At 37.6% G+C, this 16,321-nt stretch overlaps 1 protein-coding gene across 1 annotated transcript in view; it reads right to left on the reverse strand.

The window, feature by feature from the left end:
- Positions 1 to 4,234: 4,234 nt before the first annotated feature.
- Positions 4,235 to 16,321, reverse strand: part of LOC126762080 (G protein alpha i subunit) — a 33,507-nt gene continuing 21,420 nt past the window's right edge. The window contains exons 2-5 of the mRNA XM_050478574.1: positions 7,167 to 7,638; positions 7,014 to 7,108; positions 5,518 to 5,706; positions 4,235 to 5,448 (exon numbers count right to left, since the gene is read on the reverse strand). Of these exons, the coding sequence (XP_050334531.1) occupies positions 5,258 to 5,448; positions 5,518 to 5,706; positions 7,014 to 7,108; positions 7,167 to 7,638 (947 nt within the window). The 3' untranslated portion in view covers positions 4,235 to 5,257. The remainder of the gene's footprint in view (positions 5,449 to 5,517; positions 5,707 to 7,013; positions 7,109 to 7,166; positions 7,639 to 16,321) is intronic.

A 16,321-nucleotide genomic window follows, 5' to 3' on the forward strand; every position in this document is an offset into this window, starting at 1 on the left:
TTTGCCTACTCGCTGAGTTGTTTGGTTGGAACTTTTGTGCGTTTGTGTGTTGTTTTTGCCTTTTTTTGTGAAAACAAGCTTTTGACAATTTCGCAATTTGTTTGCTTTCTGTCGTAAACTTTTCTTCCAGCTTTTGACAGTTATGTTTTCATTTATTTAATTCAAAATTCAAAGGTTTCTTGATTCAATTATTATGTTTTTGGAGACAATTCTATAATATGTGTTTACAGTTACTAAAATAAACGTTCGTATTTTGGAAGGGAACCGCTTTCGTCAGGCAGAATTGTGTTTTTGGCGTTTACAGTAAACGCTTATATGATATTTGAGTTAACGGGACCGAATTTTATGCCGACAAAATTAACTTGACACCCGAAACTTTTTGATGATTTATTAAAGAGTTATATCAACTTTTGAATTTCAAAAAATCAATTTATTGTTTTATACATACACTTGTGCTCATATAATTAAGTCACGCCAGTAACAGAACGAAAGTTTATTCAAAGCAACTTCTATGGTACAGGAATGAAACTTAATTTTACAAAAAATGCAAGAAATTTTAATTCAGTTCAAAACAGAATACTTATTTTTTATTTAACTTCTAAAATAATAAAAATTTTGCGTTCAATCGCTTAGCACATCCAAGTTGTTGTGCTCATATAATTAAGTCACCTAAAGAAAAATGTAGTTATTCGAAGTATACGGCATTTTTTTGCAGTTTTACCTTACCTAAGACTAATACTTAGTTGGATATCCTTTATTACGTAGCACTTCAGTACATCGCTTAGGCATTGTTTGGACTAAAGTAGCACATTGAGCGGGACTTATTTGGTACCAAATTATTTCCCATAAAGAATCTTTGTTGCGAGGTTTTCGTGCAGCTACGGCTCTTTTTATAATCCCCCATAGGTTTTCTATGGGGTTTAGGTCCGGACTTTGAGCTGGCCAATCCAGAATTTTAATATTTCGACTACGTATCCAAGTTTTAACGACCCGCGAGCAGTGTTTGAGGTCGTTATCGTGCTGGAAAATCCAAGCTAACGGTAAATTGTCCACATAGTCACCGTCTAAATTGTTCTCCAGTATTCCTTTGTACATTTCACCTGTCATTTTCCCGTCTATTTTAACAATCGGGCCAACGCCTGATAACGTAAAGCAACCCCACACCATCACTGATGAACCACCATGTTTCACGGTGTTTTTAGTGTACTTGAGATTGAGTTCTTGCAAAGGGGGTCGTCTTACATATGGTTTCCCATCATTACCAAATACGTTAAATTTGGATTCGTCACTCCAAACCACCAAATTCTAAAATTTAGAGTCCTCCCAGAGATGGTCTTTAGCAAACGCTTTTCGCTTTTCAATATTTTTTTTCGAAACGTTAGGTTTTCGTCTTGATAAACGGCCATTCAATGAATTTTCTTGTAGTCGTCTTCGTACAGTTTGCGCAGATATTTTTACGCCGTGGTATTCCTCTAATTGAGCCCTACTTTCTGTGGAGGTTAAAAATGGATCAGACTTACTTAGCCTTACTAAGACCCTATCCTCAGGGCGGGTGGTCTTTCTTGGCTTTTCACGCGGTAAATTTCCAAAAGTCTTATTTTTTTTATAAAATTGAACAGCGTTATTAATTTTGCCTCGAGAAAATCCTAAAACATCTACAACTTTGGCAATATTTTGATATTTTTGAAAACATTCCCATATGACCTTTCTTTCGCTTCTGACGACGATGACTACAAATTTTGTTAAAAATAACCTAATTTAGTAAAAAAGAACAATATTGCTGTAAATTGTGGCGAAAAAATTTAAATTTACCCGTTTCAAACAGAATGACTTAATTATGTGAGCACACTTTTATTGACAACAAATGGAAAATTGACTAAAACTCTCCCAAACGAAAATACTTGAATGCGATGTAAAGCGGTGGCGTTCTTAGAATAACGGAACTTTTTGCTCGCGCAATATTAGGAATGTTGCATAAAGTAGTATACCTTGTTTTTTTACATGTTGTAAAAAAGTACTGAATGACTTAATTACATATATGAGCACAAGTGTACATATTTATACCGAATGTAAATAAATCTATATCAGATATTTTGTGAAAATTTGAAGTTGATCTAGAAAATAGTTTCAGAGATAAGAGCGATGTTTTCAGAGTTGGTGAACAAAATTTCACCGAAATGGCTAAACCGATCGACTTAATTTTTATACGTGAACTGCTTAGTTATATTGCCAGAAAATAAGTAAGTAATAAGATTTTCGATTTATTAGCAACTTTGAGTGTAAATTTATAAAAAATTCATTAATATCATCATTTTATTTGACTAATCCTTCGATCAGTAGCTGTATTAATATCAATAATATTGTATTTTGGGTTTTGGATTTAAGGTAATTTTAATTTATTTAAAATTTTCCACACCTGTTTTCTGAGATCTTTTCGGAGATCTGGGAGGGGTTCAAGAGAATCCATAATGATTCCAAGAGAATCGCCGATTATTACATTATTTATCAATTATAAAATAAAATGCTTCTACAAAATAAATTCACAAAACCGCGTTTGCTTGGACTTTTAAATGACTATAACCCCTTAATGGTTTTACAAAATTTAAAATTTAATTTTTCTTTAACATATAACAAGTCGAAGATTTTTACATATTTATACGAGGGCTGGTATATATATTCTGGCCTAGGGCAACACTAAGTGTTGCCAGGTGCAATCTGACATTTCCATTGGAAAGTTTTACATTTTTTAGCATAACATCACTCAGAACGTTTTGTCATTTAATCGTGAATTGTTTTATTTACAGGGAATTAAAAAATTCATCTCGGCCAAAAAATGGAATTAACTCGTGAACATTTTCGTGCGATCATTTTTCACAACTTTCGACGTGGATTATCACGACAAGAGTGCATCGATGAGCTAAAATCTTTGTATGGCTATGAAGCACCATCCTATAGCAGTGTGAATAACTGGTACGAGTTCAATCGTGGCCGACGCTCGCTCAAAGACGAATTCCGTGAAGATCGTCCAAAAACAGCCGTTGTGCCAGAAAACATCGATGCCGTACGTGAACTGATAATGCAAGACCGTCATATAACATACCTTCAGATAGAGGCATGCCTATGCATTTCTCCCACCAGCATACATTCGATATTGCATGAACACCTGGCCGTAAAAAAGGTTTGTTCTCGTTGGATCCCGCACAATTTGACAATCGCTCAAAAAAAGGTTCCTGTGAATTGGTGTAAAGAAATGCTGAAAAATACGATCGCGGTGCTTCAAAAGACGTTTATAAGATCGTCACAGGTGACGAATCATGGATCTATGCGTATGAGCCGGAAACAAAACAGCAATCGACAAAAAAAAAATAAAAAAAAAAAAAAACATTTTCATTGATAAATATGCCTATTTACATTATTAGGCCAGAAATATATATAGCAACCTACGTAGTATGCACCTTTCAATAACTAAAAAATGGATGGTTCATAAAGTTTCTATGTTTTATCTTGTTGTTGCTTTGGTAGCGGCAGAAAACCTTCTTGAAATAAATTTGAAGTTGCTGCCGAGTTTACAGTTCTTGGCCGTATACAATTCTGGGCCAGTTCTGATTACGTAGACCCGACAGTCATGACAACGGATGTTGTTGTTTTGTAACGGTCGATTAAGTCTGGATAAGTAGTGAGATTTCCTGTGGCAACTCAAATGTCTACTCTGCATAGGCTGATGTATTTTATCTTATGTTACAGGCGATCCAAGTAAATTCCTTTTTTCATGTCATGTTATTTTTGTTCAGTATTATTTGGCATTTGTTCAAAGAAAAACTTAGCCCTGAACTACGTTTACAAATTGTTCAACTTTATTACGAAAATACACGTTCTGTAAAGAATGTGTTTCGCGTACTATGCGCAACACCATCACCCATCTTGTTTTCTGTTTTTTTTTTAAGTAGGGAATCTCGAAATCGATAACACGTTATACCTGGTTGAAATCTATGTATAAATGAATTCTAGGAGGCCATTCTTAAGTAAATCGCTTGGCTTCTTCATATGGCGCATGCAGGCGTCCTTGCATGAATCATCCTGTCACTTCAAGTAATAATTTGATGTTCGAAGTTTTTGAAAGAATGTGCAGTTACGCACCTTTCACTGTTTTGGCCATGAATTTGTTAGCATTGCTCAGATTTAAACAAAAAGTGCCTAAATTCCACTTCCCTTGGAGGAAATTAAAAAATTCTAATTAGTTTTTTATCGCATAATTTATTTTTTAGTTTAATATATTATATAATATTTTGTACATTAAAACTAAAGTTACAAAATAAAAATAGTTTTTTCACTAACGTAAAAAAATATGTACTAATTAAATATGATTACTATTAGTAGCAGTAGCAAGAAGACATATACATCACTGAAAAATGTCATGTCAAAATTATTGCTTTTCGACAGCATTACTGCGCTTAAAAATTGCAAATTACAAACAAAAGCTTTCGTTCGGAAAATATTATTATTCGACACATTTCACACGTTGATGGAATATAAGATAAATGTAATAGAATGCATAAAGTTTTTTATTTCAGACACACTACCTAATAATTGTTCATGTAAATTTGTTTTTGTCTTATTTTCTTTTATAAAAATCGTGCTGTTATACATTATTAATTAGTTGTGGATGTAAAAAAAATATTCTTAGTATTATTTATATATGATTGTAACTAAATATTTTGTGTTTCAGCAGTATGCTTATTTTTTGCTGCTTTTAGTCAATAAATATTATAATTTTCGCGCGTTACACTCTTTAATTTGACCAGAGTAGCTTATTGTCAACTCCAGAGGAGTAATAATTAGATTTTGCAAACATTTTTTCCTACTTACATAACTATACACAAGCTACAAATTTCCAATTGCATTCTCAAGTAGCTTTATACATAATAATACTAACATAAACGGTATATATTTTTAAATTTGTGCATTTGCGCAAGCTTCAGTGATCTTGAAATTTTACAAAAGCAAAACTACTAGCTGCAAAATTAACGCTCTGACGCATATATATACACAAATGCATGTGTGTAGTACCTACATCTTAGGTATGCGTGGTGGCATGGGAATGTTTGGATCAATGATCTATAATGAATACCAACAATACACCAGTGAATTGCACTGCTCAAAAACATGCGTGCTTACATATTTATATTGTAGGGATATGCAAATGTAGTGTGGAAAAGATTAACTTAAATGCAACGTATCAACTAGTTTTAATGTAATTTTAGAAAAGCCCACAATCTCTGAGATTGTTCTTAATGATAACATCGGTGACGGCATCGAAAACAAAGCGCACATTGTTTGTGTCCGTTGCACATGTGAGATGCGTGTAAATCTCTTTCTGGTCTTTTCGTTTGTTGAGACTCTCGAATTTTATGCGTATATAGTTGGTAGCGTCCTCATAAGTGTTGGGACCTGAAATTAACATTATTATCATTTATAAATATGTTTTATTATGTTGACTTAATTATTAACTAAACTCACCTGTATATTCCGGAAAGCAGATTGTGAGTGGAGATCTTTTGATTTTTTCTTCGAATAAATCCTTCTTATTCAAGAACAATATTATTGATGTTTCCACAAACCATTTGGAATTGCATATCGAATCGAATAATTTGAGCGATTCAATCATACGATTCATTTCTTCGTCTTCGGCAAGTACCAGATCGTATCCTGTTTGGAAAAATTCGAGATTAAAGTCAAAACTAGTCAATATAGCGTAAGGTATTGTAAAAAAATATCAAGAAAAAATACCCTTCACAGCTGCGTTTTTTTTAGCAACTGTATCCATAAATTGCTCTAAAAACGTAACTAACTAACGGTTTGTATCCAACGGAAAACGTTTTGCAAGTTATTTCTAGCCAATTTGTTTGATTTACATGATAAGACGAATTAAGGTCACTTAATAATCTCGATTTTGATCGGACTGCTTGAATAGCAGATATTGTTTATTCGGAAATTGTTGGTGGAAATTGAAAATGTTTTAGACCAAGTTTTCCCTGGTTAGCCAAAAAATATCCGTTAGAAGGCTACCTAAAGTGAGAAGGCGAAACATCTCTCCACAGCCTTTGGGACCCGCCACGTAAAAACACACCCCCAATGAAAAGAACAAAACAGCGTCGGACGAGAGACCCCCACGACAGCTCTTGCCAACAGGTGCTACTTCGGGCTGAGTAGACAATTGAGAAGTAAAGTCCTCTCTCGACGAGCAAAGATCAAATTGTACTGCTATATGGCGCAGAGGCCTGGACGATCACAACATCTGATGAGTCGGCGTTAAGAGTTTTCAAGAGATAGGTTCTGCGGAAGATTTATGGTCCTTTGCGCATTGGCAACGGTTAATACCGCAGCCGATGGAACGATGAGCTGTACAAGGTATACGACGACATTGACATAATTCAGCGAAATAAGAGACAGCGGCTACCATGGGTAGGTCATAGATGAGAACACTCCAGCTTTGAGAGTATTCAACGCAGTACCCACCAGAGGAAGCAGAGGAAGAAGAAGACCTCCACTCCATTAGAAAGACCAGGTGGAGAAGGACCTGGCTACACTTGGAATCTTCAATTGGCGCCAAAAAACAAAAAGAAAGAGCGGCTGGCGCGCTGTTGTAAACTTGGCTATAACCGCGTAAGCGGTGTCTACGTCAATAAAGAAGAAGAATAATTTATGCTATATTCATAATGATTTTTGAAATAAAAAAAATTCCCATACAATCTTGATTTTGATAGGTCAGTTCGTAAGGTAGCTACATACATATATGCCATAGTAGTCCGATATAGGGGGTTCGGACAAGTCAAGCTCCTTGCGGAGGCAGTCTCAACAGTGTTGGCTTAGTCTAAGACAAGCCTGAAGCACTGTTTAAATGTTATTTCTGCAGAACTTTAAAGGGTATTTGTATAGGATAAGTGGATAACTAACTCCCGGAAAGGACCTTCTGTTCATATTTATATAAATATATACAGTTCTTTTCAACTTACCCGACAATGCGACACAAAATATGATTGCCGTTACTCCTTCGAAGCAATGAATCCATTTCTTGCGCTCCGAACGCTGACCGCCAACATCAAACATTCTGTAAAACAAATCAAATATAGAACATAACATATCAAAAAAAGGAGAAATTGACTCACTTGAAATGCATTCCTTTACATGAGAATTGTGTCTCCACAATGCCTGTGGTCTTGACACGTGTGCGCAATACATCCTCCAGTGTTGGTATGTAATTTGGCTTTGATATTTCATCCAACAGGTTCAGATAGTATGCAGCCGAATCGTTCAGTTGGTATTCACGTGAACGTGAAAACGACTGTTGCACACCCGCATCGGCCCAGAGTTTCTTCATGAGTAGCACGATTTCTGGCAGCAGTATACCCTCTTCCGCTGTTGAGGCATATGTAAAGAATTGACGTGCGATTTCCGTTTTCGAGGGATCCGCAAAATCGATCTTCAAGTGACCCATAGCACGTATGATGGCCATCATACTCTGTATGGTGTTGCTGTAGACAACGCGACGATATTGTTCGCATTCTTCTTGTGAGTAGCCCTTGTCGTGGATAATCTTCATCTGTTTAACAATGGTGGATTTGCCAGATTCGCCGGCGCCTAGAATGAAGGAAATTGCCAAATTTAATATATAGTTTGGGTGAAAAAATTTGCGGAAAAAATTAATTTAGAATATACTTATTTTTTTAATAGAATGAATTTTTACTGCGTACTTTTATACAATATAGCTCACCATACATCTATTAGTTTTTTGATCTGATTAAAAACAGAATTTTAGCCGGCTAAATACGAACAAAATTTTGAGGAAAATTGAATTTTCTTAAAACGCCGCCATTTTGCCAAAACTTTCGGTTTTAACCGTAGGCCATTGTACGAACAATATCTTGATCGTTCCCACCACAGTCGGGTCTACGTAATCGGAACGACCTTTTCTCCCAGTCAAGGGTTGTCAACTCGACAGAATTCTGCCGCTACTACAACAAAAAAATGTCTTGATGTGAGATTTTGTTTAAGTTTCATCCACGGAGAAGTGCAGAATCACTTCGGCAGTTCAGGACCTTAACTTCAGTTGCACCGAGGCTATAACAGGTGGATTTTTATAGAAATAAAAGCGTATAAAAAGATCTGTAACTTGAGTTTGATCGCTCATTTTTATTACATTTACATATATGCTATATGTTCGATCTGAACAATTCTTTCGTAGATTCTAGCATTGTTTTAGACAATAATCCGTGCCAAATCGTCGTGCAGTTATTTTGTGAAATAAACATGTTTTTCATACAAGAACTTCAGGTTGATCGTTAGTTAGGATGGTAAGGATTAGATGAGATATCATCGAGGTGATCCAACGGCAGGCCCAAGAAACGCGCTATTTCGACGTGGACGGATCATAGCGATAGTGGTGCCAGATGTGTAAGGTTTTGCAGGGCATGCAAAGAGGTTCTTAGTGTCATGCGGAGACTCATTGCATGCAGGACATACATATGTATGTACGTTTGATATGCCAGGGTCGATTCTGGATAACTACGAGTTTAACCTGCTACAGTATCCAGAACGAAGCTGCACAAGGGTCACTCTCGATTCTCGCGACATCTCGTCTGCAATGGATGATGGTTTGGCTCCAAGTACGCAGGTTTTACTGTGCAGGTGTTCGATGGAAGACATCAAGAGGCAGTTGTCTGTAGCCTCCTCGTCTGCGTTTCTCTGCACACACAACAGCCAGTTCTACTTCACCGGAATCGATCCAGATTTTATCCGGCCAAGAGCTGTACTTTCTGAGATCTAACCCCGTTTAAATCGACAAGTTTTTTTTGATCGTTCATCTTGTATATCAGCTATTTATATGTTATAGTGGTCCGACAAGTGAGCAGTTTATTTGACAGAAAAGAATATGTGCGAAATTTCAGATCGATATTTTAAAAACTGAGGGACTAGTTCGCTTATACATATACATAGACAGACATGGCTAAATCGACTCAGCTCATCCTCCTAATCATTTATACGAATGTAAATTGTAGCACTCCTCATCCTCGTTAATTGAGGTTTGCCAAATTATTTCAATATGACACAATAATACAAAGATCATCAACAAAAGGAAGTAATAATTTCAAAACAACACAATTCAAACTAATGAAATCTATCTATTCTATGGCAAATAATATTTAAAAAAGGATGAAAAGCGATGTGCAAACTCATAAACAAAAGCTGCGGCAATTTAGCTATCGATTTCAAAGCTGACAATTTCACAACATCTGCCACACCCTCGTGAACGAGTAAAAATGGCAAACAGACATACGAACATTTGGAAAGAACAAAAAAAGAAGAAAAAAGTGAGGCTGCTACATATTTATGAATGGAAAAAATTCTGTCTGCTTTTATGAATGAACGCAACAAATTGTCCAATTGAGAAGTTCAAAGTGTCAAAGCACAAATTTACGCTCACCCGAAGCGTAGTAAACGACAAAAGCAGATGACACTGCGCCAAAGTGTGCAAAGCGAGAAAAGCACAATCAAACAATAAATAAATAATGTCCATATACCAAATAGAGGAAGACTGATGTGTTCACCCTGATCATGAGACGCTGCAGAGACAGATGTGTGGGCGAACTTGTTGGAGAAGTGGACACAAACAAAGGCGGCTTGCCAATATACCAGAGTAATAGACACCCAAATATGAAATGTGTGTTAGTCAGCAGCTCGAAAAAACCAACTGTTTGATCGGCTAATTGGATGCGCACACCCAACAATCGTCTGCTGTGCGCCCCGCAAATGACAATGACTAAGCGCAGCGCTAACCGCAAATGTCAAGAATTCAACAGATACACTCATGCATATGTATGTAAATGGGTATGTTTATAGTATATAAGTTGAGAGACTGTATCGTATACCGTAATATCAACTGCATTGATCTGCAGTGGCGGAGGAATGCGTCTGTATTTATTGTCAATTGAAATGACTTAATTAATTTAGTAAATTGTAAATATGAGTTATGGAGGAAGTTGCTTAGACATTACGAAGCAACACGAGCGACGAGCTATCTTGAAAGTTTACTATTTTTAGGCAGATCACCTATGTCAATGGCATCGTATATCTCATACAGCTCATTGTTCCATCGAATGCGGTGGTATTCGCTGTGGTCAATGCGCAAAGGACCATAAATCTTTCGCAGAACCTTCTTCTCGAAATCTCGTAACGTCGACTCATCACATGTTGTCATCGTCCATGCCTCTACACCATATAGCACGACGGGAATAGTGAGTGACTCAGAGTTTGATTTTTGTTCGTCAAGAGATGACTTTATTGCCTACTCAGTCCGAAATAGCGCCTGTTGGTAAGAGTTATTCTAAGCTGGATTTCGAGGGTGATATTGTTATTGCTGTCAATACTGGTTCCAAGTTTGACGAAATTATCTACGACTTCGAAGTTAAGACATTCAACAAAGACTTGGGAGCCTAGTCGCGAGTGCGACGACTGTTTGTTTGATGACAGAAGATATTTCGTCTGGCCCTCGTTCACTACCAGACCCATTTGTTTCGCTTCCTTATTCAGTCTGGAGAAAGCAGAACTAACGGCGCGGATGTTGAGGCCAATGATATCAATATCATCGGCGTACTCCAACTGTACACTCTTATAAAAGATTGTGCCTTCTCGATTCAGCTTGAATTATTTTCTCCAGCAGTAGATTGAAGAAGTTGCACGATAGGGAGTCGCCTTGTCTGAAACCTCGTTTAGTGTCGAACGGCTCGAAGAGGTCCTTCCTGATCCTGGCGGAGCTTTTGGTGTTGCTCAACGTCAGTTTACACAGCCGTATTGGTTTTGCAGGGATACCAAATTCCAAGAGGTGGTGTGTCAATCCTCTTTTCTAGGGTCTTTTCCACGATTTGGTGCATGGTGAAAATCTGGTCAGTTGTTGATTTTCCAGGTCTAAAGCCACACAGATAAGGTCTAATCAGTTTGTTGACGGTGTGCTATAATCTTTCAGACAATACGCTCGATAGAACCTTATATGCGATGTTGAGAAGGCTTATATCACGGTAGTTGGCCAGGTTGTGGGTCTACTTTTTTGTATATTGGGCCGAGCACACTTAAATTCCAATCCTCGGGCATGTTTTCGTCGCGCCATATTATAAAAAAAGCTGATTCATGCTCCTTATCAGTTCTTCGCCGCCGTGTTTGAATGGCTCGGACGGCAATCCATCGGCCACCGCGGCTTTGTTTTTCTTCATGAAGATATCTTATTTTTTACTCAAGTTACAACTTGCATGGACGGACAGACAGATCGTCAGCCTGATATCAATTCGTCTCGTCATCCTTATCTTTTATAAATACATAATCTTATATATATCATACAAGGTGAGCAAAGCTATTGTACTCTGTAGCAACAGGTTGCCAGAGTATAAAAAGTCATTGTATACAGCACCCAAGCGATCTTTGATTTCACAACGCGATTTCACTTTCAAAAACAGTTATAGAAGCGATCAATATTGGCTCGTTTATTTTTCTAAAATCAAAATCGCTGACATTTATGTGAGAATATAGTATTTGGTGATAATGGCGCCACGGACGGTGAGACGTGACTATGTCACCAATAAAGTTGAAAATTTTAACAAACAGTGTTAGTAAAGAATACTATTGCAGATATATTTATACTGTTTTATCCGTAATGCGGTGTGGAGGCCGCAGGAGTTCATTGCATGTCATTGTAACTGTGGATGAGATAAACTTCATTGTGGCCCTTATATGACTATGAGACTTGAGTTACGTTTTAGATGCAATGTTGCTATATTACTTTCTGAACAAGACACAGTGATAACGGAATATATGACCTAAGGAGATTTCTCAGATGCCTTAAATGCAAATTTTAAGGTCATCAGGTCTTAACCGAGCAATTATTTCATATGATTGGTTACTATGAAGTAATTGCTTATAAATGCAGATTAAAAATTACCAAAAAAAAAATAAAGAAATATATGTATGTTAGCAAATTGACATTAAAAGTGCAGTTTCAGCATGAGCAAAATGCATTTTGATTATGCACACTTTATAAAAAAAAATATATACATATATTTACATATGTATGTATGTGTTTATTTATATTTACAGCCCAGACATTTTTCACTTGTCGGCGAAAAATTCTACGCAAAACAAGATCACATTTAAGCAGCTTCTTCACCAAGAAAATATTATAAAGTAACCGTGCGCGGTTTGGGTCTCGCTTACCACAAAATGAACTACTGGTATTGCTTGGCCTACTGTGCGGCACAGCAAATACGATTATGTGGTAATATAGACACTAATAACAATAACAATGACAGCGACACACGCGAAGGGCTTATTAAATGTCAGCATTATTATTATTTAATTACATGTCACGTATTAAATTGCCATACTTAACGCAATTAGCCGATGTCAAAACCGATGCTGATGCCGGTGCCGACCAGCCAACGATGTACACGGTGGAGTATGAGTTCATTATGTTATGTTTAGTAATCGTATAGTTCAGCGCCCAACCGACAAACGAATCGACCGCAACATAAATAACTTCTATATAAAGGGTGCTCCGCTAAGGATCGGTAGATGTTGTAGTGGTATATCATAATGGCCGCTAAGAATGATATTTCCGAAAAATGGTCAAACACCAGAACCATAGTGTTAAGCTATAGGCAGATCTCTGTTGCCTGAAGGGGCTATATCCGCATTTAAAAAAGTTCAGAGCCTAGCTAACGAACGAGCGGCTGGTCAGTTGTCTCTGAGCACCTGGAGAGTCAGGACAAAAATTTTCGCGCGACGTGTTTCTGTGAGTTGTGCAAGCCGAAAATGCAGCGTTCGTTAGAACAGAGTTACGCGATTAAATTCTGTGTAAAACTCGATAAATCTGCCGCAGAGGCGTTTGATATGATCAAGCAGGTTTACCCGGATGTTGCTTTAGCAAGCAGAGGTGTGTTTCGGTGGCACCAGGGCTTTTTGGAGGGCCGGGAAGAGGTCGCTGATGAAGACCGTGCTGGGATACCTGCGACTTCGACATTGAACGCAGACCGTCGAGTAAGTATTCGTTCAATTGCCCAGATGTTAAATTTATCAAAATCTGTGGTTCATGACATTGTGACGGAGCACTTGAACATGCGCAAGGTGTGCGCGAAGATGGTCCCAAAAGTACTTATTAACGATCAGAAATTGCGGCCAGTGGAAGTGTGCCAAGAAAATTTGAACATGTGTGAAAGGAACTCCCAAATTTTTGTTTCCTTGCCTGAAAAGGCCGATGAAAGGCAAGCATTTTGAGACGACCGAGGGGATTCAAGCAACATGCACCTTAGCTCTGACAGCGCTGCATCGACGCAATTATACCGAATTATAACGATTGGTTCAATACATTTTTTTAATCGTCTCAGACCTATTACTTCCGGACAAACCCTGTATAGGCCCATTTGTAATAATTATTTTAGTTTGTGTAATTTGGCTCCGAATTTTAAACGCATTTTTCAACGAAACACTTTTTTCGGAGTCGTTAAGAGAACTTACTCCGAAACGGCTCGATCGACCGACTTCTACTTTTCACACGACCTTCTTAGATATATTTATCAGGTAATGATGGAAGTAGTAAGGTTTTTGATAAAATTTCGATTTTTTAAGCCACACTGAACTGCAACACTACAGTGGCCATATAAGGAGGGCAATTTCGATGTGTGATTCGTGGTGGGAGAGAGACACCGTCACCAAGTTCTGGCATTCACCCCGGCGGATGAACGACTAGCCATAATTCGCATCCAAGAGAAGTTCTTCAACAAATCGCTGCCCACCACGATGCCAAAATCGTGTTTGGCAACTTAAACGCCAGGGTGGGCAAAAAAGGTGTCTTTGGCCGCCGGGGCCCGAGATATGGTTATCTGTAGTACTAAATTCCAGCATAGAAAAATTCACCAAGCTACCTGGCTGAGAGAAAGCTACCTCGCAACGTTCCAATCGACCACACCACTTGCGGGATGAGATAGATACCGATAGTTGAAGAGGAAAGCGGGACACATTCTAAATTTTTCTGTCTTGAGTGAGCCTGAGTTGAGTTTTGATCCTAAATGACAAATATTTCCAGGATTTTTTTTTAGTATATTGATGTTTGACAGAACGCATGTAAATTCTGGTCAATCCCAAAGACCTATCTAATTTAATATTCTGTTCTTGAAACAGGTCAGAATTATCTGGGATCATTCTATAAAAAATTGATTAAACGAATTTGTTGCGAGGCTCGGACTGATTTTAAACGAATGCGATGAATAAATTTAAGCTTTTTGTTTTAGATAAAGAAACCTTACAGGGAAAGTAATTGTGTTTAAATCAAAATAAAGCAGATTCATAAATCAAAGAGACACTGCCGGTGACTACTACAGCTACATGTCTTAAATCCTACTGGCCCAAATTGCAGCACCCCTTACTTACATTGTATGCATGTGCGTGCAAGTGTCATTAGAGTGGGCTTGCGGTGGCCAATATTGCCTTCACATGGGCGATTGCCTCAGCACAATCAAAGGCAACAACCTATTTATACTCGTACATATATATGTATATATATGGAGGTACATATACTTTCACTTTTGTTGTGATGGCCTGACACACGGACTCACGTACCACATCACCACAAACGCCAACCGACACTTGTAATATTTATTGTGTGCTTTCTGTGAATTTTCTTTAACTATCCCTAAGCTCCTCCATTACTTTACTGCTTTTTCAGTGCGTGTTGTTGTAACACTTGTTGCTGTGTTTACAAGTAATAATCGAGCAATTTATAGGGGCGTTCGAAGAGCGGAGAACTGTTTGCAATTGCGTGCAAAGTATTTTAAATAAAAAATTCAAATTAAAGGCGAATGGCAAGAAGAAGCATAAGCTGCGCTTATTGCTGTGGCGTGCACTTGATTGAGGTTGGGTCAGCTTGGTTGAGCAGCAACAGAATAGCACAGCTATTCAAGGGTGCAAATGGACTTGGATAATTAGAATCTTCACAAGAGATTGAGGTTATATTGCCATCCGCCGCACTTGACCAGTTGACCAGCGTAAAGGCTATCTAGTAGCTCTAACATCTGCTTGCGCTGATTAAACATGAATGGGAGTTCTTTCATCGACTAGTAAATATGGAAATGGGAGTAGGGCGTACTTTGCGAAATGTGTGATTTTTTATTTTATTTTTTTGCGATATTAAGTTTGTTGAAATTTATTTACTTGATCTTTTTGCATTTTAATTTTTTTATTAACAAATACAAATGTTGAAAGTAAAGCGTTTTGTTTTTGCTAGAAAGTTTTAACATTTACACATGGCTATAATTATGTTCATATAACGATTGGTTATGAAGTAATTGAGATAACACCAAAATAAATTGTAAACTAATATGGATTTGTTTTTGATAAATGGTGGTCCATTTCCAGGTTTCCTACTTTTTTTAAGAAAATAAACAGAAGCTTCAAATTTAATGGGGAATGTTTATTATCATTCGAAGGAACATTCTTTGGCATTTATGTTTTGAAGATTATCTCTTTCAAATGTTGGCCGCGGCTAAGTCTCAGATGGTCCATCCGTTGAGTGCAATTTACCATGACTCGTTCGAGCAATTCTACTGATAACTGGCGGGCGACACGGGTAATGTTGATGACTGTCTGCATAAGCTTTAGACTTTACATATCTCCACAAGAAAAAGTATTAGCGTGTGATATCACACGACCTTGATGTCCAATTGATCGACCCAAAATGTGAAATTATCTGCTCACCGAAGTGTTTTCTCAATAAATCCATTAATTGATGCGATGTGTGGGAAGTAGCGCCGACATGTTGAAACCAAATGCCGCCGAGATCACGAGTTTCAAGTTCAGGCATCAAATAGTCGGTTATCAAGGCGCGACAATGATCGCCATTGACGGTAACGTTCTCACCGGCATCATTTTGGAAGAAAAGAAGAAACAACAGGTGATGCCACCGGCCGAATCAACTCTCCACCGCTATGAAAAAAGTACAAACCATAACTTGAGTATAAATTGAGATATATTGATGAAACGTGATACATATGTTATTTGGCATCCAAGGGTAAGTGATATACGTATTGCTTATGGGCGGTAACGGAATATTAGGTTAAGTAAATAGACTGATTTTTCGTCAAGCCACATATAATCTCACATGGACAGCTAGAGATGCCTCCCCGTTATGATTCTTAGGCAGGCATCAAAACACCGTCTCATTTTGACGTAGCGCCTTGAAACTACCACAAATTTATTGAAGCGGCGAACATCAATTTAAGGTAGT

This window comes from Bactrocera neohumeralis, chromosome 6, assembly GCF_024586455.1.
Source record: "Bactrocera neohumeralis isolate Rockhampton chromosome 6, APGP_CSIRO_Bneo_wtdbg2-racon-allhic-juicebox.fasta_v2, whole genome shotgun sequence".
NCBI lineage: Eukaryota > Metazoa > Arthropoda > Insecta > Diptera > Tephritidae > Bactrocera > Bactrocera neohumeralis.